The 20125-nt window shown below is 46.1% G+C and overlaps 1 protein-coding gene and 1 long non-coding RNA gene across 3 annotated transcripts in view; one reads left to right on the forward strand and one right to left on the reverse strand.

The window, feature by feature from the left end:
• The window catches only part of LOC310695047, an 82571-nt gene extending 73171 nt beyond the window's left edge, over nt 1-9400 (reverse strand). Inside the window, exon 1 of the long non-coding RNA XR_014519892.1 lies at nt 8622-9400. This is a non-coding gene — a long non-coding RNA (uncharacterized lncRNA). The remainder of the gene's footprint in view (nt 1-8621) is intronic.
• On the forward strand, nt 7338-20103 carry MTFP1 (mitochondrial fission process 1). Of its 2 annotated transcripts, XM_083478858.1 has the most exons (4): nt 7338-7872; nt 15325-15452; nt 16812-17044; nt 19306-20103. In XM_083478858.1, the coding sequence occupies exons 1-4, from the start codon at nt 7353-7355 to the stop codon at nt 19361-19363; spliced, it is 939 nt and encodes a 312-aa protein (XP_083334984.1). In that variant the 5' UTR covers nt 7338-7352; the 3' UTR covers nt 19364-20103. The 2 variants fall into 2 exon arrangements, with proteins under 2 accessions (XP_083334984.1, XP_083334985.1); XM_083478859.1 differs by lacking the exon at nt 16812-17044.
• Nucleotides 20104-20125: the final 22 nt, after the last annotated feature.

The raw sequence follows: 20125 nt of genomic DNA on the forward strand, positions 1-20125 counted from the left end.
AATAATAATAATAATATAATACTGTCCTATACTCGGAGGTCTCAGGGCAGTTCACAGAACAAAATCAAAATATAAAACCACAAAATATATCATCAATAGTGTAGAACTTCCAGAGGAATCATTCCCTATGTTGACTTATTTCTCTCGCCTAAGGAAGTTAATAGTCGCAAACCCTAAAAACAATGCAATCAAAATGATAAAATGAAACATGAAGCTAAAATATAAACTGATAGAGAGGCATTGTTAATTTTCTGCTCCAGGCCTTCCCTTAACTGGTGCCAGTGTGGTGTAGTGGTTAAGAGCAGTGGACTCACAATCTGGTGAACCGGGTTCGCGTCTCCGCTCCTCCACATGCAGCTGCTGGGTGACCTTGGGCCAGTCACACTTCTCTGAAGTCTCTCAGCCCCACTCACCTCACAGAGTGTTTGTTGTGGGGGAGGAAGGGAAAGGAGAATGTTAGCCGCTTTAAGACTCCTCAGGGTAGTGATAAAGCGGGATATCAAATCCAAACTCTTCTTTAGTTGTTCCTGGACCACAACTCCCATGACCCCTAACTCTTAGCCCCATTGGCTGCTAGGGCTGATGGGAGATGGAGTCCAACATATGAAGGGCTACAAGGAAGGACTACAAAACTTCAGGCAATGGGGAAAGGTGTCTTTGTGGTTTTTAAGTGCTCTTACATGGGGGGGGGGTGAGCATGACAGGGCTCCTCTGAATCAATTGCAATGTGCTCAGTTACTATTTGTGGCATGTATTTCTGAAAAAGAAAACAGAGAGTGGAATATTCAAAAGTGTACTCCCCTAAATGTAGCATAAAGTGGTACAGTCCAGAAAACGCTACCCGGTTTATTTAAATAATTTTTATCCCACTCATCAGCTGGAAGGGGGAAAGTCTCCCATCATAGCTTACAGATCATTGAAAAAAGGCACTTCTTACTTTCTGTCTTGCAATCTTAAACAAACATACATACATACATGGAACAAAAGAAAAAATAAGCGGGGAGGGAAGAAAAAAAATGCAAGCTCAGTTATGAGTTATTGGTTACAAGTTCTGATGACCAGCTGCATTCTGCAATCTCATTTCCATGTCCTTGTTTAGGAGGAGAGAGAGATGTACAATGGTACCTCAGGTTAAGTATTTAATTCGTTCCGTAGGTCTGTTCTTAACCTGAAACTGTTCTTAACCTGAAGCACCACTTTAGCTAATGGGGCCTCCTGCTGTTGCCGCGCCGCCGGAGCCCGATTTCTGTTCTTATCCTGAGGCAAAGTTCTTAACCTGAAGCACTATTTCTGGGTTAGCAGAGTCTGTAACCTGAAGTGTATGTAACCTGAAGCGTGTGTAACCAGAGGTACCACTGTATACAATAAATCCAGTTGAGTTGGGTGGCCGAAGTTGGGGTTAAGGAGAGACTAAAGACCTCTGTTCTAAGCGAATGGAATGGCCTCAATGCGACTGCTTGGTCTCCCAGATGGGAAGCTGAGCAGACACTACTAAAAATCTGTTGTTTAAATTGGCTGACATTAACACTGGACTCAGAAATACTAGCCAGATAGAAACATAGCAGATCCACAGGGTGCAGAAACCGGTTGAGCAGGTTCACTGTTTGCCAACCAGACAATGCATTTTCCATCTGCGTTTTCGCTACCCAGCTACTTCCCTGTCACTACCAATATATTTATAACTGGGAGTCAGATTTAAGGATCCCTGTATCCTTAGCACTTATATCTACCCCCCCCCCAAATGCACTGAAACCATAACACATAAAACCAGGAAGCTCTAACTTGTACAGTATGGGGAACAGTGCCCACATGTGTAGGGGAGGAGGGAGAAATGCAATTCAGTTCATGTTTTAAAGGTGTATCTTCCAAATCTGCATTTTCCAGAATGGAAACACAGCCATTCTTTGAAATTTGCACTTCTCTGGATTTTGTAGTGTAAGTCTTCAGTCAAGTAACTTGTGCAAAATACATATATACGGGTACAGAGTGTGAAAAATGTATCTCTTAGTGAAAATGCCATACAAATATGAAGGGGAGTGGATTTACAAAATTGTGTATATTAGGTAAAATTGCATATGAACAGGTGTACAGTGGTGCCTCGCAAGACGAAATTAATTCGTTCCGCAAGTCTCTTCGTCTTGCGGTTTTTTCGTCTTGCGATGCATGGTTTCCCATAGGAATGCATTGAAAATCAATTAATGCGTTCCTAGGGAAACCGCCTTCAGACCAGGTCCGGGGACAGTCTGTCCCCGGACCTCTTCTGAAGGCTGGGGGGGGGGGGGACAAGGGCTTTTCTTCCCACCCCCAGCATTTTAAAAAACCCTGGGACAGCGGAGGACTTCTCCGCTGTCCGGGGCGATCTTAAAATGCTGGCGGGCGGCATTTTAAAATCGCCCCGGACAGCGGAGGACTTCTCCGCTGTCCGGGGCGATTTAAAAGCCCCTGGGAAGGCAGGCAGGGGGACAAAGACTTTCGCCCCCTGCCCGCCTTCAGAAGGTGTTCCCGCCCCGCTTCAGAACAGCGTTCCGAAGTGGGGCGGCTGGGGCAGGTCTTCCCGCCCCCCCGCCCCGCTTCGGAACAGCGTTCCGAAGCGGGGCGGCTGGGGCAGGTCTTCCCGCCCCCCCTCCCCGCTTCGGAACAGCGTTCCGAAGTGGGGCGGCTGGGGCAGGTCTTCCCGCCCCCCCTCCCCCCTTCGGAACAGCGTTCCGAAGTGGGGCGGCTGGGGCAGGTCTTCCCGCCCCCCTCCCCCCTTCGGAACAGCGTTCCGAAGTGGGGCGGCTGGGGCAGGTCTTCCCGCCCCCCCTCCCCCCTTCGGAACAGCGTTTTAAAATGCTGGGGGTCGGCAGCGCTTCGCTCCCGACCCCCAGCATTTTAAAACCTCCCCGGGACCCCCCGCTGCTTTCCCCAGAGTGCTTTTAAACGCGGGCGGCTGGGAAGGAATCCCTTGGATCCCCGCCGGACTTCAAAAGAGCTTCGGGAAGTCCGGCGGGGGGCCAAGGGATTCCCTCACCGCCGCCCGTATTTAAAAGCACTCTGGGCAAAGCAGCGAAGTGCGCTGCTTTCCCCGAGCGCTTCTAAATGCGTTGCGCTTCCCCGCTGTCCCAGAGATTTCCCTATGGGCTTTCGTCTTGCGAAGCAAGCCCATAGGGAAATTCGTTTTGCGAAGTGCCTCCAAAACGGAAAACCCTTTCGTCTAGCGGGTTTTCCGTCTTGCGAGGCATTCGTCTTGCGGGGTACCACTGTATATAAAGTGGTAAAAGGCTCTAAAAGGCTGAGGAATTCTCATGAGGGCTGAAAATAAAAGTGCAAATGGATGTGGAAATATGGAGAACTCAGCTTAAGAAAATGAGGAAATAAGAGGAAGCAAAATAGATAATCGTTCCTAGTAATGAGCTTTCAGGAACCAGTGAGAGGCGTATTTGCAAATTACACAACAGGCAATTCAAAAACAAAACAAAAGCCCGTTGGGACTTATCATCCTCAGTATCTGCACACACACACACACACACACACACACGTGTTTGTGGGTGTATTGCACAAAGATCTGATAACATTTCTCTTAGCAGCTGCTAATGATTCCTAGAGGTTAGAAACAAACTCTAGGTTCTCATTACAAGGCTAGTACGTGAGATGTGGGAACAGTCTTGGCCAGCTTAAGAAAACGTCAGCCACTCTTCCACCCAATGTTTTGTGTACTGATTGTAGCTGACTGAAGCTCAAAACACCTGATGGGCTGTCAAAGGCTGGTTCAGAGCATTGCTTTAGCTGAGAAGTCGATGCTCAGATGATGACACAGCATGGCAAATTTTATAGAAAATGTATTTTTCCCGAATATGTGCTCCTCTTTCTGAAAAGGCAAAAGTACTACTCTGTACTGAAGATGGATTGTTTTTCCACTTTCTCCCTTATATACATAAAAATGTAAGTGGTCATCACGCTCGACAGTTCACAGCATGAGGAATGGCAGTGTGGTTTAACAGAGGGAGGGAGGCTCTCTATGCAGCAAGTGCCTCGCCCTCCTTTCAAAGGTTGTGGGTTTGGGGCAAAGGGGTGTTTGTTGGCAGTCACAGCAAGCTGGAGAAGCAGACCCTAATTGTATTTGCTCTTTGACTTGGTCTACCCACCATTTAGAAAATGTGTGAAGTTTCTGACGTCCAAAGATCTGTTTTGCTTTGTGCTTACTGTTCCTGAACAAAATATTTACAAATAAAACTCATTTGTTAAAAATATAAATGCATGCATGTGCTCTTTACTATTAATTTTGTGCATCTAACCGGCTTCAGGGCTTGGAGGTAGTGATTCCTGTATCAAATTAAGCCGGAGAGAGCAATCATTCATCTTCACTTTTACAGCCAAGAAGACAATGAATTGGATTTCAAGCAAACCAAGCTCTGACAAACCACATGACGAAAACAAAGAACTGTACCTTTCAATGGGAGAGATCATATTATCTCTACAGTTCAGTGACAGGCTGCATGCAATCCTGTTCCTTGCAATTCCAGTTTTAAAGGGATCTTGCATAGGAAGTGGTGGAAATACCTCTTTAAAAATACTGTAAATGAAAATCCGTTTCTGTTTTACTTCTTGAACCGTGCATGCAAACAGATTCTTGTATCTTCATATCTGGTTGTCACTCAACATCATGTGCCCACCTGCCTGTGCTTTCATAGGCGGACCTAAATGGGACGGGAGGCATTTCCGGCTAGTGTGTTAGCCATCTTTGTTAAGGGCGGAAGAGCTGATTTAGGGATCATGCGCCAATTCCTGTCTTTATCTACAATTAGCCTAAACCGGGAGTTCCGCTTTTTCATTAAGAAAAACGAGAGAGACACCTGTGATACCTTGAAGGCCACGCCTCTATTGTGGCACATGCTTTTGTGGGAATCAGGGGCAACTGGTCAAGAAGGTTTTGCTCCTGGCATAACACACAAGTTATGATCTCAAGTACATTTAATACCCAAAAATTACAAACACGTCTGATATCTTTTTATGAGCTAGGATCGCTTGAGGATAGCATATTTCTGACTGGACAGAGACAGCCTTTTTCTAGAATGCTGTCCCAGCTATGGAAATCTGCTAAGTGGCAGCTGAGTTTATAATCTGTTTTGGTGCTAGAAGAAAACATTTTTTATTTTCTGACGTCTGTTAGATTTTGATTCCTGATTTGGGGGTTTATGTGGTCAGCCTGTTGCATGGGTTGTTTTTTATTAAAAAAAACCTCATTAAAATTAGTTTGCTCGTTGTTTTAGAAACCATCCTGAGAGTTTTTAACTGAAATGAAAGGGAGGAGGGTGTCAAACGTGAACATGAATAAGCAATTAGGAATAAGCCCTACCGTTAGACAGCCACTTCTGGGGAGCAGAGAGAGCAGATAGAGACACGTGTCTGCCTGCCCGGGAGCCCCTTAACTCGTTTCCTGCCCTAAAGTGAACTGGAGAACTTGGCAGCTCGGATTTCAAACACAGCTGCCTCGGCCTAAATCTAATCCCCATTTAATCCCCTGCTAGATAGTGTTAACAAGCGCGCCATCTCGTGGTCTGAACGGACTCGCCTCCATCACGCGATTCAGATTTGAGCCATCAGCGCCCTTTTCCGGTTTCATTTCTGTTCAAGCTGCGAACACACTGTGTCCCGAAAGCACATTACTGTATTTCTCCCCCAAAAGAATCTTGAGGACTGCAGTTTTTTTAAGGGTGATGGAAATTATAGCTCTGCGGATAGTCAAAGCTGCAGCTGCCTGGCTTCATTTTTATTTAATTGCATTTATATTTCCCAAGGAAACTCAGGGTGGTTCAATGGCTGGACCCTGCTCCATATTATCGTCACAATATAAGCTAGGCTAAGAGATGGTGACTGGGACCCAAGGCGAGTAAGCAGTGAGCAGCACAGAGCCATGTGGGAATTTGAACCCTGGTCCCTCGCAGCTCATAGTTTGACACTCTTAATTTATTCTTTGCCTGTAGCCTGCACCCCACCAGACGTTGACCTCCCAGTATACACCAGCCCTGGCTAGTGTGTCTGCAAAGAACCTGGAAGACCCACATCCAGGCATGAACCCCTCTGGGTGACCTTGGGACAGTCAGTTGTCTCTCAATCTAACCTACCTTTATTGTGAGGATAAAGTGGAGAGGGAGGGAAAGCATGTATGCAAGTCTGAGCTCCTCTGTGGAAGGATGAGGTATAAATGTACAGTGATACCTCAGATTACATACGCTTCAGGTTACATACGCTTCAGGTTACAGACTCCGCTAACCCGGAAATAGTGCTTCAGGTTAAGAACTTTGCTTCAGGATGAGAACAGAAACTGTGCAGCAGCAGCAGGAGGCCCCATTAGCTAAAGTGGTGCTTCAGGTTAAGAACAGTTTCAGGTTAAGAACGGACCTCCGGAACGAATTAAGTACTTAATCCGAGGTACCAGTGTAATAGGTAAAGGTAAAGGTACCCCTGACCATTAGGTCCAGTCGTGGCCGACTCTGGGGTTGCGGCGCTCATCTCGCTTTATTGGCCGAGGGAGCCGGTGTACAGCTTCCGGGTCATGTGGCCAGCATGACTAATCCGCTTCTGGCGAACCAGAGCAGCGCACGGAAACGCCGTTTACTTTCCTGCTGGAGCGGTACCTATTTATCTACTTGCACTTTGACGTGCTTTCAAACTGCTAGGTTGGCAGGAGCACGGACCGAGCAACGGGAGCTCATCCCGTCGCAGGGATTCGAACCACTGACCTTCTGATCGGCAAGTCCTAGGCTCTGTGGTTTAACCCACAGCGCCACCCGTGTCCCTATAAATGTAATAATAATAATAATAATGGGACATAAGACCCCTTCAGCTGAATCTCCTCCAGCATGCTGCTCTCATAAATGACCTGGAGAAGGGTCACCACCGTTTTGCCCGCCCGATCATGCGACGCTTGGGGAGAGAGAATTTAGTGGAGGGAGCTTCGCCTGCTGGATTTTTGCCTGCTGAGCTGCTGCAGGAAGGAAGTGGCGCCAGTTTATTGCATCGATAAATTTATTGCATTGATATCTCACCTTTCTCCCCTACCCAAGGAATGAATGGATCTTTATTTGCGTCAGCCATCGGCCATAGCAATAAAACAACAATACGATATACAAAGAATAGAAATAAAAAGTCAATTATATAAAATACATTTTAAGGTGGGTTTTTTTTTTAATCAATAGTCAAACAGTGGATCTTATTCGGATTGCCCCAGCTTAAAACCCTGCAACCTTTGCTGTCCCCTGCTCATCTTGATCTGCCAAGAGAAAGGAGCCTGTGGCAGTGGTTGGGCGATCCGGAATGGACAATAAAAGAGGGGTGATAATCTCAAGTCTTTGAGTGCAAGCCAGAAGGGTATGCGCCACCGATTCCAAGGAGCTGACAGTGCCCACAGACATGGATCTCGCGCTCTTCACTCAATCCTCACAACAGCCCTGCGAGGTAGGTTGAGGCGGAGAGGCAGTGCCTGGAACAACCACGCAGCCACCCTCGAAGTCCCCACGCGCGATCGCGCGCTATCGTGGGCAGGGAGGGAGCTTCCCACGGCGGCGGCAGGCAGGCAGGCAGCCTTCCTTCTCCTCCTCCTCCTCCTTTGGGGCCGCCCCTCTCCGCGGCCAGGCGGCCAGTGGGGAGGCGGCTCGGCCGGCTGGGCCCGGTTCCATTGGCCGCTGGCTCCGCGGCGCCGTGCGCTCTGCTGCGCGCTTTGGAGAGGAGGCGCGGCCTGCGCTGGCCCGCCAGCCCGGGACTCTTCCTCGATCCCCGTCCTTCCTGCTCCTGCCCTTGGCGCCCCGGGGCAGTCGGCAATGGGATCGCCGGCCGAGGAGCCTCCGCTGCCGGCGCCGGACCTTTACCGCGACACGTGGGTGCGCTACCTGGGTGAGTGGCTGCAGGGCGATCGCCGCGCCGCGCGCCTCCTCGCCAGTCCCAGCCTCCGTTAAGGGCGGGAAATTTACTCTCGAGGAAGCCCGCAGGCGGCGGAAGAGCGCTTTCCCCTCTGGGACTGCGTTCAACAAGAAGTTGGCGGACGGGACGGGACGGGGGTGGAAATCGGGCGGCGGAGACTGATCGGAGTAAAAGGCAAGGAACGCTGTTCTCAGGCTTGGGCAGCGGAGGTTGCCAACTGCTTTTCTGCCAGGGCTCCTGTGCCTTCAAGCTCTTGCGCCTTCTTAGGCACAGGAGTTCCATCGAGGATAGAAGTTGGCCACTCTCGTCCCAATTTACCGCCATTAAGCGACGTTAGTGCTATACCTTTCGGTGAAATAATGTTAATAATAGATGTTTAGCTTTCAGGGCACAATCATGCCCTGAAAGGTAGAGTATACATGGGCAATGATGGTGTGTTTTTAGGTAAAGAACTCAGCACCTGGGAGATCTGGGTTCAAAATCCCCATTGAGCCATGAAGCACACTGGGTGACCTTGAGGATCTGTCAAATACCTCTTAATCCAACCTACCTCACAGAGCTGTTGTGTGGATTAAATGAGGAGGGAGAGAAGCAAGTCTGTCACTTTGAGCTTATTGGAGAAAAAAGAAGTGGGATAGAAATGCAATAAAACGGCATACTGTCACCTCCTTGAAGGTACTTCCAGCAGGGCAGTGTTGTACTGCTCAGAAGTACAGTGGTACCTCGGGTTACATACGCTTCAGGTTACAGACTCCGCTAACCCAGAAATAGTGCTTCAGGTTAAGAACTTTGTTTCAGGATGAGAACAGAAATCGTGCTCTGGCGGTGCGGTGGCAGCGGGAGGCCCCATTAGCTAAAGTGGTGCTTCAGGTTAAGAAAGGACCTCCAGAACGAATTAAGTACTTAACCTGAGGTACCACTGTAAGCCCTTTTTAATTCAGTGGGTCTTACTCCCAAGGAAGTGGGGTTAGGACTGTGGCTTTAGTTTGGAGCAACAACAACAACAAAGCCCAACAAGCAGTTTTGTGGCACCTTTTTTTGAAGACATTTATTATGGCATTAGCTTAGGGTCCAGACTCAAGTCTACAAGAGCTTCTGCAAGCCTTAAGCCTCCCTGCTGATGAGAATACTGTACACCCTTCTCTTTCAACACAAAAGATACACAAGGGACAATTGCTCTCATAGATACCAGGCATGAGATAGTGGGCATCTCCAAGACTATGACTGGCAGGTGAGGAGGCCTTGTCTGGCTGGCATATACACATGGTAGGGTCTTTCGAGTGGCAGTTTTCTGTCTGATGAATGCCCTCCCTGGTTAGGCACATCTGCCCCTCTCGTTATTGACTTCCGAGAGGAATTTGGAAACATTCTAGTTTAGATCCAGGCATTTGATGGCGAAATCACTGAAATCACTGCTTGAGAGAATATTTTAAACTCTTCTTATATGCTGGTTTTTATTGATGTATTTTCCACCATGGGCTCCTTCACCAGGAGGAAGGATGTGATATTAATTGAATAAATAAATAAATGTGTTGTCCAGGGATGTTTTTATTTATATATATATATATATATATATATATATATATATATATATATATATATATATATTTGCTTTCGTAGATTTTCACGGGTACAGGAATGCAGGTTTTGGTGTCTTCGGGTGTCTTCCCGTGTAAGAGTTGGGGTGTCTAGGCGACGTTTCGACGAGGTCTCACTCGTCATCTTCAGGCTGGTGCTTTCGGCTTCTTGTTACTGGAACAGAGCAGGATCTCAGTGTTTGAGTTCCTATAAATACTGTTGAGGGGGTGTGGTGTATAGCCTCCGACGTTCTGGGCAGAGAGGAAGTTCCCAGGTTAGTGTGACTTTTCTTCTTTTGTTCCTTAATTACTTGAGGGATATCTTGAGTGATTTCTTGAGTGATATTCTGAGTACCACTTAGGAGGGTCATTAAGTGTGGATTAGTTGCTAAAGCTTTCGTGTCTTGACCTCTTGAGCTTGTGAAGAGTTTTTCTGAGAAGATGGCTGTACTGCACTTAGTTCCATATATATGGATGGAACAGGGACAATAAATTCCCAACACAAATAAGCGTTTGGGTACAAATGTCATGATCTGAAGTCAAAATGATGCATTACATGCAGCTGAGTATAACTTTCCAGATATACTCCTTATAGCTATATATATCTATTGTACATCTGCTATATATTTTAATAAGTTGTTTCTCACGGAAATGCAAACAAAATTCAGTTTCTCCTTCCTACTTGCTGTCTCCAGTGGGCAACTGGGCGCTGCAAAGGGGGAGAGGCTTCTTAACTTTCTTGACAGCTTCTTTATTAAAATCTGTCACTGTCCTTTCAAATTGTTTTTCTTCTTGTTGAGGACAGCCATTTACAACAACGTGGGGAAAGAATTAAGGATCCCCTTGGTTTTCTGTGTTGTTCTATATCATTGCTACATAAATGATGTTATCTTCAAAGGAAAAGTATTTTCATTTATTTCCTGCATTTATATCCCCCCTTTTTTCCCCTCCAAGGAGCTCAAGGTGAGATATATGGTTCACTCTCTTCCCATTTTCATCTTCACAACAGTCTTGCGAGGTAGGTTAGCTTGAGAGATTGTGACTGGTCCAAAATCAACCTTAAAGGCCAAGTGGAGATTTGAACCCTGGTCTGGCACTCTAACCACTACACATACTGACTCTTTTTTAAAAAAAGAAAGAAAGAAGATGATTTGCAGCAGCTCCTACTGGTTTGCTGCTGGGGGACCATGGCTTCTGTGACTATACTTTGGTGTCCTTGTCTTTAAAGATGACTGCGGGACAAAACTTTGCACAACCAAATGTCATGTGTGTAACTCTTGACCTTGTGGCCAGAGCAACTAGTTTGCATGCCAAAAGCCCTTGCTTAAATCTCCCCAAATCCGGCCGGGAAAACTGCTGCCAGTCAGTGTAGACAGTACAGTGGTACCTTGACTCTCAAACTTAATCCGTTCCGGAAGTCTGTTCCAAAACCAAAGCGTTTCAAAATCAATAGAAAGTAATGCAAAATGGATTAATCCGTTCCAGCCTTTTTTAAAAACAACCCCTAAAACAGCAATTTAACCTGAATTTTACTATCTAACGAGACCATTGATCCATAAAATGAAAGCAATAAACAATGTACTGTACTGCAGTCATACAACCAATCAATCAGTAGCTGAACTGGGTTCCACAGAGCCACAAAAACAAAACAAAAAAGCCGCAAAAGCAAAAACGCTAAATAGCAAAAACAGACAGACCTCAGTGTAACACTCAAAACGGAAGTGTGGCACTCAAATCGGAAGTGCGACACTCAAAACGGAGCACGTTTGGCTTCCAAAAAAAGTTCGCAAACCATAACACTTACTCCCAGGTTTGCAGTGTTTGGGTTCCAAGTTGTTTGAGTATCAAGGTGTTTGAGAACCAAGGTACCACTGTACTGAGCTCGATGGACCTGTGTTCTGACTCTAAACAAGGCAGTCTCCTGTGTTGACAGTCTTGGACAGCTATTGAAGACACAGCTCAAAAATGCCAGGAACATGGGGTGAAAAAATGGGCAGGGTAGTGGTGATGTGGCAGCTTCAAGGATGAAATGTCAGCTTCCGTTCAGTGATATTTGAGAAGCAGGACCCCTTGTGCAAAGTGTCATTTGCCAGGACGTTTCTGCTCTGTTGGGTGGCAGGCAGCTCCTAAGGTGACTTTCTCTGGACCTTGGAAAAGGACTTTGCTAGGGCATCAGGAGGAGGAGACTGACACTCTTCAGAGGATGCAGTCTCCACAAACAGCACAAAATGGCTGCATCGCTGCCCCTCTTCGCAGTGCAGCGAAATTTAATCCTGTAGGAACAGCTGCGGCAGTCAGGCACGCGGGAGCGAAACGGACGGTGAAGGTTATTGCCAGCAAAGAAAGTTAATGCAGTTGTTATGCTGTTGTCTTTCTGGTGGTGCTTGCAAGGTCAAACACCCCCTTTATCTTACTTTCACAACAACCGTGCGTGGCGGGTTAGACTGAAGGAAATATTGGATAAATAATAATGTTGTTGTCGTTTAGTCGTGTCCGACTCTTTGTGACCCCCTGGACCAGAGCATGCCAGGCACTCCTATCTTCCACAGCCTCCCGCAGTTTGGTCAAACTCATGCTGGTAGCTTCGAGAACACTATTCAACCATCTCATCCTCTGTCGTCCCCTTCTCCTTGTGCCCTCCATCTTTCCCAACATCAGGGTCTTTTCTAGGGAGTCTTCTCTTCTCATGAGGTGGCCAAAGTATTGGAGCCTCAGCTTCAGGATCTGTCCTTCCAGTGAGCACTCAGGGCTGATTTCCTGAAGAATGCATAGGTTTGATCTTCTTGCAGTTAAATAATAATATACCGTATTTTTCGTCCTATAGGATGCACCTTTTCCCCTCCAAAAATGAAGGGGAAATGTGTGTGCGTCCTATGGGGCGAATGCAGGCTTTCGCTGAAGCCTGGAGAGCGAGAGGGGTCGGTGCGCACCGACCCCTCTCGCTCTCCAGGCTTCAGGAAGCTATCTGCAAGCCTTGGGAGCCTGGCGGGAGTTCCCACCGGCCTCCCAAGGCTTGCGGACAGCAGCCTGCAGCCCGAAACCCGGGGAGCGCAGCGGGGTGCGCCTCGGGCTTCGGGCAGATATCCACAAGCCTGGATATCCTAAGGCTTGCGGATTGCAGCCTGTTCTGGGGGCTGGGGTCGGGGGAAGCTCGGGCTTCCCCCGCCCCCAGCCCAGCAAGCTCCAGGAGCGATGGCGAGGCTGAGCGCAACCTCGCCTTTGCTCCCAGACCCCCAGCCCCGAGGCTAAAAACGAAGCCAGGACAGCGAGTGGGATCCATCCCGCTCGCTGTCATGGCTTCTTTGCTCTTTGGGGCTCGGGGGGGGGGAATATATTTTTTTCTTTATTCCCCCCCCCAAAAAAATAAGTGCGCCCTATGGGCCAGTGCGCCCTATAGGGCGAAAAATATGGTAATAATAATAATTTATTATTTATACCCCGCCCATCTGGCTGAGTTTCCCCAGCCACTCTGGGCGGCTCCCAATTGAGTGTTAAAAACAATACAGCATTAAATATTAAAAACTTCCCTAAACAGGGCTGCCTTCAGATGTCTTTTAAAGATAAGATAGCTGCTTATTTCCTTCACTTCTGCAGGGAGGGCGTTCCACAGGGCGGGCGCCACTACCGAGAAGGCCCTCTGCCTGGATAAAATTTGGAGGATAACATTTTGGCGTGACCTTGTTGAGTTCCTTGGAAGGAAGAAGTGTGGTGTAGTGGTTAGAGCACTGGACTAGGACTTGAAATACAAGGGTTCAAATCCCCACCATGAGGCCTCATGGGGTGACCTTGAGTCAGTCACCAACTCTCAGCCAAGCCTACCTCACAGGGGTGTTCTGGGGGTAAAATAGGGAGAAGGAGAAGTGTGTTGAGTTCCTTTGGAGAAAAGATGGGCTATAAATCAATAGTTAATGTAATATATGAACTGGGTGGGTTGGGTACATCCCATCCAACTGTTTTTAGGATACGTTCATCATATACCAGTCTTGGTGTTGGTTGGTCCCCCAAACCGTAACCCAGTTCAACCAGGGAGAAGAGTCGGTGGAAGAAGATTGGAAAAAGTTTAAAGACTATTTACAGAAATATTGTAAAATTAATGAGTGTTAGAATGATGTTGGATAGAAATTAAGTGGTTTTTAGCTGTAATACTATAAGGGAATATGAAAAATGGATTATTAATAGGTAAAAATTTAATGTCACAATATTTTAAGATTAAAGACTAGGATAAACAAAGAGGGGAAGGATTTGCTGAACCAACAAACTAAACTGGAATACAAAAAAGGGAGGCGCGGGGAGGTCGGGGAAACAAGCTAATGAAAAATAAGTAATGGAAAGATTGAGTTGTTTTTAACTATTTTTATTTTGTATTTTTCTTTTTTTCATTTTGTAATGTTTTGAAAATTTTAATAAATATCTTTTAAAAAACAACCCGTAACCCAGTTCACTGCAATCCACTGAAGCTTAAACTAAAAAGAAGTGCTTAAATTCTGCTCCTATACACTTTCCGTAAACAGTACGCTGTTAAGATGTTTGTGCGCATTCTGTAACCTCACATACCTCTGGCAATGATGGGGATGTTTTCCACATTGAGGCACAAGCCACTCCCCTCCCTTTCCATATTAATAAAAGATGCTATGGCTTAGACTTAGTGGCGCTAAATGGATCTCATTCTTCATATTTCAGTTTTATTGACAGGTGAATTAAAAATAGGGCTTTGGCAGGATGTTAGTGACTCACTGCTTGAAACTGAAAGTATGGACTTTTACAGCTGCAATCAGATGAGTTGAGAACAAAAGAGAGAGATTTCTCCAGAGTAACACCGAGTCAACAGAGCCATAAGGCACAAAGGAGATCAGGAAGATTCAATATGGACATAAGATTCGATAAAGAAATACAGTGTTACCTCAGGTTACATACGCTTCAGGTTACAGACTCCGCTAACCCAGAAATAGTACCTCGGGTTAAGAACTTTGCTTCAGGATGAGAACAGAAATCGTGCTCCGGCGGTGCGGTAGCAGGAGGAGGCCCCATTAGCTAAAGTGGTGCTTCAGGTTAAGTACAGTTTCAGGTTAAGAACGGACCTCGGGAACGAATTAAGTACGTAACCAGAGGTAAAGGAACAATTGATGGAAATTAAAACATCACACAGGGAGGAGAAAGGAGAACTTCACTTGCGAATTTACAAATTACTAAATGTGTCATAATAATTATACAGTGGTACCTCGGGTTAAGTACTTAATTCGTTCCGGAGGTCCGTTCTTAACCTGAAACTGTTCTTAACCTGAAGCACCACTTTAGCTAATGGGGATTCCTGCTGCTGCTGCACCGCCGGAGCATGATTTCTGTTCTCATCCTGAAGCAAAGTTCTTAACCCAAGGTACTATTTCTGGGTTAGCGGAGTCTGTAACCTGAAGCGTCTGTAACCTGAAGCATATGTAACCCGAGGTACCACTGTATTGGACTTTTGTCCAATATTGGTATCGATATAATATGCTGTATATTGGACCTTTGTAACTGAAAATTAATAAAAATTATTCAACAACAAAAAATAGGTTTTTTGAGGCTGCCATCCATCTGGGTTTTCCCAGACATTTTAGCTGCTTTTCCAAAATTCTACCCGGAGGCAATTTTCAGCGGTTGAATCCCGGCTATATCCAGGAAATCCCTAATTAAAATGAAAAAGCAGAGACAAATCAAGAGAAGCAGGGAGTTTCTCCCCACCCCCCGTGGCTGCGGACACATTAACTCTTGAAAGTAATGACAGCTGTTGGACTCTTCCTGCCTGTTGGGCGGAGCTTGAAGCTGTGGGAGGGGCTTTGGCACCCCTGCTGACCTTTGACCTTTGTTACAGGTTACGCCAACGAGGTCGGGGAGTCTTTCCGGGCCATCGTGCCCGTCTCGTTGGTCTGGGCCAGCTACGGAGTAGCAACTGCCTACGTGGCGGCCGACGCAATCGACAAGGGCAAGAAGGCGGCTGCTGTGAGTACAGAGTAGGCGACGAAACCATTTCTCAAGTCAAGGGCCATGTTCCCTTCTGGGGGCCGCATGCTGGTAGTGGTGGGCAAGGCCAGAGGTAAAAGCGAGTGGAGCAAAGATTTTACCTTTGTATAGGAAGCAAGAGACATTATCAGAATTCAAGGATTCATTCCTGCTGGGGAGGAATGCATAAGTTGCAAAGGAAGGCCAATGTCGTCCAGCGAGGGTTTTGAGGGCCAGATAAGGTTGAATGTTGGAATACCCGCATCTTGCAGATCTAACATATAGAATAAGAGAACAAGAAGAACATACGTTTGAAGATTGCAAAGTGTTTATTGAATATATGGAGGAAAATTGTGTTTATTTGAAAACGTGGGCAGCATTAAGGTAAATTCAGCAGTGTAAATAAGTTTTGATGGCTGGGGAAACTCAGCCAGATGGGCAGTGTATAAATAATAAATTATTATTAAATTACAGTGGTGCCTCGCAAGACGAAAAGAATCCGTTCTGTGATTCTCTTCATCTAGCGGTTTTTTCGTCTTGCGAAGCAAGCCCATTGAAGGATTAGCGCTATTAGCGGCTTTTAGCGGCTTATCTGCTGATCGGATCAACTGATAAGCGGCTTAGCGGCTTAGAAAAAGGGGGGGAAGGGGAAAAACCCCGCAAGAACTTGCAAGGCATTGTCGTCTTGCGAAGCAAGCCCATAGGAAATTCGTTTTGCGAAGCACCTCCAAAACGGAAAACTCTTTCGTCTAGGGAGTTTTCCGTCTTGCGAGGCATTCGTCTTGCGGGGCACCACTGTATTATTCATATTGGGATACTGAAGGGTTTAGTTTATATAAAATATGAAGGGATTTATGTTATGCAAAATGAACCATGGAAGGAGAAGAAGGGAAGTCATTGATATTTTATGGTTGTTTAAATGAATATTCCAAAATGTAAAACAGAAAATGTAATTAAAGTTACAGATTTCAGATAGGGTTGAGTGTTGCCCCCGGGCTCAAGGTAAACACAGTTACGCTTTTAATGTTTCAAATGTTTCACTGATAATTTAGTTCTTTTACTCTTTTTGCAAACTGCTTTGAGGGTTTTTTTTTAAACAGTCGAGAGGTGTATGGATTTTATGAAACAATAAATAAACAAAAACAATGATTCATATAATTTATATACCTCCTTTCGTTTCAAGAAGAAGCAGTTAACAAGCACATGGATAAATTAGGTTTTAGGTGTTTTGTTTTGTTTTTAAATGACTTGTTTGGAAAAAGGGTAGGATGGGAAACCTGAAAGGGATGAAGGTCAGTTTCTTTTTCGGTTTTAAACGTTTTAAGTCCGCACCCCTTTCATCCTTCCTCCGACTGACAGGCAAAGGCCGTGGACGAAGGGAGGAGCAAGCATGCCGCAGTGGCGGTCGTGGACACATTTATATGGCAGGCTCTGGCTTCCGTGGCCATTCCTGGCTTCACCATTAACCGCATCTGCGCAGGGTCACTCTACCTCATGGCCAGCATGACGCACTGGCCTCTCTCGGTCAGGAAGTGGGCCACCACCGCCGTGGGACTCTCGGCCATCCCTTTCATCATCAAACCCATCGACAGGTACGGGCAACTTCCACCCCTTGAGCACAGCCAAGGATGAGCTGTATCAACCTTGAAGAAGCCCTGCTAGGTGCTGTGTACTTCAACCCTCATCAGCCCCAGCCACTGGGGCCATTTTGGCCTACAAATCCCATCAGCACCAGCCACTGGGGGCCATTTTGGACTACAAATCCCATCAGCCCCAGCCATTGGGGGCCATTTTGGACTACAAATCCCATCAGCCCCAGCCACCGGGGCCATTTTGGACTACAAATCCCATCAGCACCAGCCACTGGGAGCCATTTTGGACTACAAATCCCATCAGCCCCAACCAGCAGATGCTAGGTTGGGAGTACAGGCCTGCCAGCTGGGGTTGAATGGAGTTGTAGCCCTAAACACCTGATTGGGAAAGGTTATTATTTGAGGTGGTGACCTTGAAAGGGCAACTTACCTTCTAACAGTAGTGATTAAGACGGCCTCAAATTTTAAACCTCACATCCATACCATATATCTAAAGCACTATGATGCCTCGTTAAACAGTCAGTTTCCCCCATAGAATCCTGGGAAATGTAGTTTGTGCTGAGAGTTGTGAGGAGGCCCCTGTTTCCCTCACGTTCAATTCGTAAGTTTACTGTTCTAGCCAAAGGCCATGGCAAAAACTTGCATTAAGCAATAGTATTAACAAAATAATACAGAACACAGGTCCATAATATAAAAAAAGACTCACAGAGCTACAGTTCCCAGTGTTTCCTAAGAAGATGGATTGCCTGTTGAACCTCTCTGGGAATTGTAGCTCTGCGAGGGGAATATAGGGGTCTCCTGACAACTCTCGGCACCCCTAACATACTACAGGTCCCAGAAATCTTTTGAGGAAGCCGTGGCTGTTTAAAGTGGCTTCCTAGTGCCATAAACGTGTTGTGTGAACATGGCCAAAGTACTCTGACATAAGCATGGCTGAACAGCCGCCTTTTCAAACTAAGATCCCTTAGGGGAACAGAGCAATTATGTCAGAAAATGAGTCTTTATTTATAATCTCACACTGGGATACTGATTCTCAAAATAGGGTATCTCATCCCTGACCTCACTTTTCTCATTTAAATCGTGCCTTGGCGTTCTCTTGGGTAAAACAATGTGAATAAATTCAATCCCTGGGCAAGAATTCAGTCTGTCTATAAATAAACATTACGCCCAGAGAGAGTCAGCGACATTGTGTTCTCTTTGATTGATCGATACAGAATGTCATGCCCTAAGGTCCTATTCTTACTGGTTTTTAAAAGTAAGTGGCACCCCCTACTGCCAGACACAAGGAAACACCTCTTCACTGAGAGACTGATTCTGCTGTTACTTCCTAAAGTAGCCACCCGTCGCTTCTTTGCAGAATCTGTTTGCCTCCCTTAGATTTCTGTTTCATTCCTGCTCAGCTTCTAATCCTTATTCAGACGTGCATTCTCCTCACATGATAACAGTCACATTGGGAGAGGGAGGGAGAGTGATCTCAATTTGGGGTTTTCTACAAGAGCATCAAAAAACAACACATATGTCCCCCAAACCCCTGGAGGAATTTCTTGCCTCCATGGAAATGCCAGGCAAATACAATGTATACCTCGGGTTACATACGCTTCAGGTTACATACGCTTCAGGTTACAGACTCCGCTAACCCAGAAATAGTGCTTCAGGTTAAGAACTTTGCTTCAGGATGAGAACAGAAATTGTGCTCCGGCGGAGCGGCGGCAGCAGGAGGCCCCATTAGCTAAAGTGGTGCTTCAGGTTAAGAACAGTTTCAGGTTAAGAACAGACCTCTGGAACGAATTAAGTACTTAACCAGAGGTACCACTGTATAGTGGTACCTTGGTTTTCTAACGTACCGTATTTTTTCATGTATAAGACTAGGTTTTTCCCCTTTAAAAATGTCAAAAAATAGGAGGCGTCTTATACTCTGGGCCATCTCTCCCCCCATGTTCTTAATTCTGAGTCCCCCCAAATAATCTTATAGATGGAAAAAAATATGGTAATCCGTTCCGGAAGACGAAACATTCAAAAACTCAAAACGGAAGCCTCAGTACAGAAAACTTAAAACAGAAAACTCAATACGGAAACTGCATTTCATGTTTGACTTCTGAGGCACATTTGAAAACCAAGGCACTTACTTCCCGGTTTACGACGTTCGAAAACCGAAACGCTCAACAACGGAGATGTTAGAAAACAGAGGTACCGCTGTAGGTTTTTTGTGGATCGCACTATTGTTTTACCTGTCTCTCTCTCCCCCGATCCCTCTGGTGCAGGTCAGTGGATTTCTTGATGGACTCCAGTCTCCGCAAACTCTACAAGACAGAAGAGTAAGAGGAAGTCCTCCTGCCCCTGGTCTACCAGAGCCTCCGATAGCAAAACCAGGCTGTCATCCACCCTCAAAGCCACTACCTCCTTCTCTCTGGTCTCCATGTTATCTAGACTTCTAAAATATTGAAATTCAGCTTAGTGGGACCTGTGCTGAACCAGTGCAGCTTGGTACTGTGGATCTAACGAGGATGGATCTCCTGGGCAGCTCAGGATGTGTCCTAAAAACCTGTGTAGAGACTGGTCCATTTCCCATGCCAACAGAACTTGCATGTGGCCTTCTAGAAATCCTTTCACATCCTTGTTCAGGTCAATGTTCGGGGGGGACGGGACGGGATGTACTTAAGGCACAACCTGTTATTTTTTTAGGGTTCCTGGCAGCTGCTTCCCAGTAGCAATGTGGACTAGCCTGGTGACAGTTTATATTGCACTCCCAGCTATGGGAGTGGTTAATTGCACTAATCGTTAACGACTTAAGTAGAGCCAGTTCTAAATGGCTCCCATTACTGCTGCTCAGCTGAAAAAAGTTATTTGTAGTTCCTTCAATCTGGCTTAATGATAGTGACACTGTACACACTATGCATTTAAAGAAGGACACCCCTCAAAAAATTCTAGGTTTATAGTTCTGGGGTAAACTTCAAGAGATGGAATGGATTCCAAGGTTCATCCTCGTCCAGCCACCTGCGTGGTGTTTACCCAAGCCAGTGAGAATTTTAGCATATAAATAAACAAAACAACTTTCCGTATCTGATTTCCTTTCTGGGTGGC

Source organism: Podarcis liolepis (genome assembly GCF_965112155.1).
Source record: "Podarcis liolepis genome assembly, chromosome: 15".
Taxonomy (NCBI): Eukaryota; Metazoa; Chordata; class Lepidosauria; order Squamata; family Lacertidae; genus Podarcis; species Podarcis liolepis.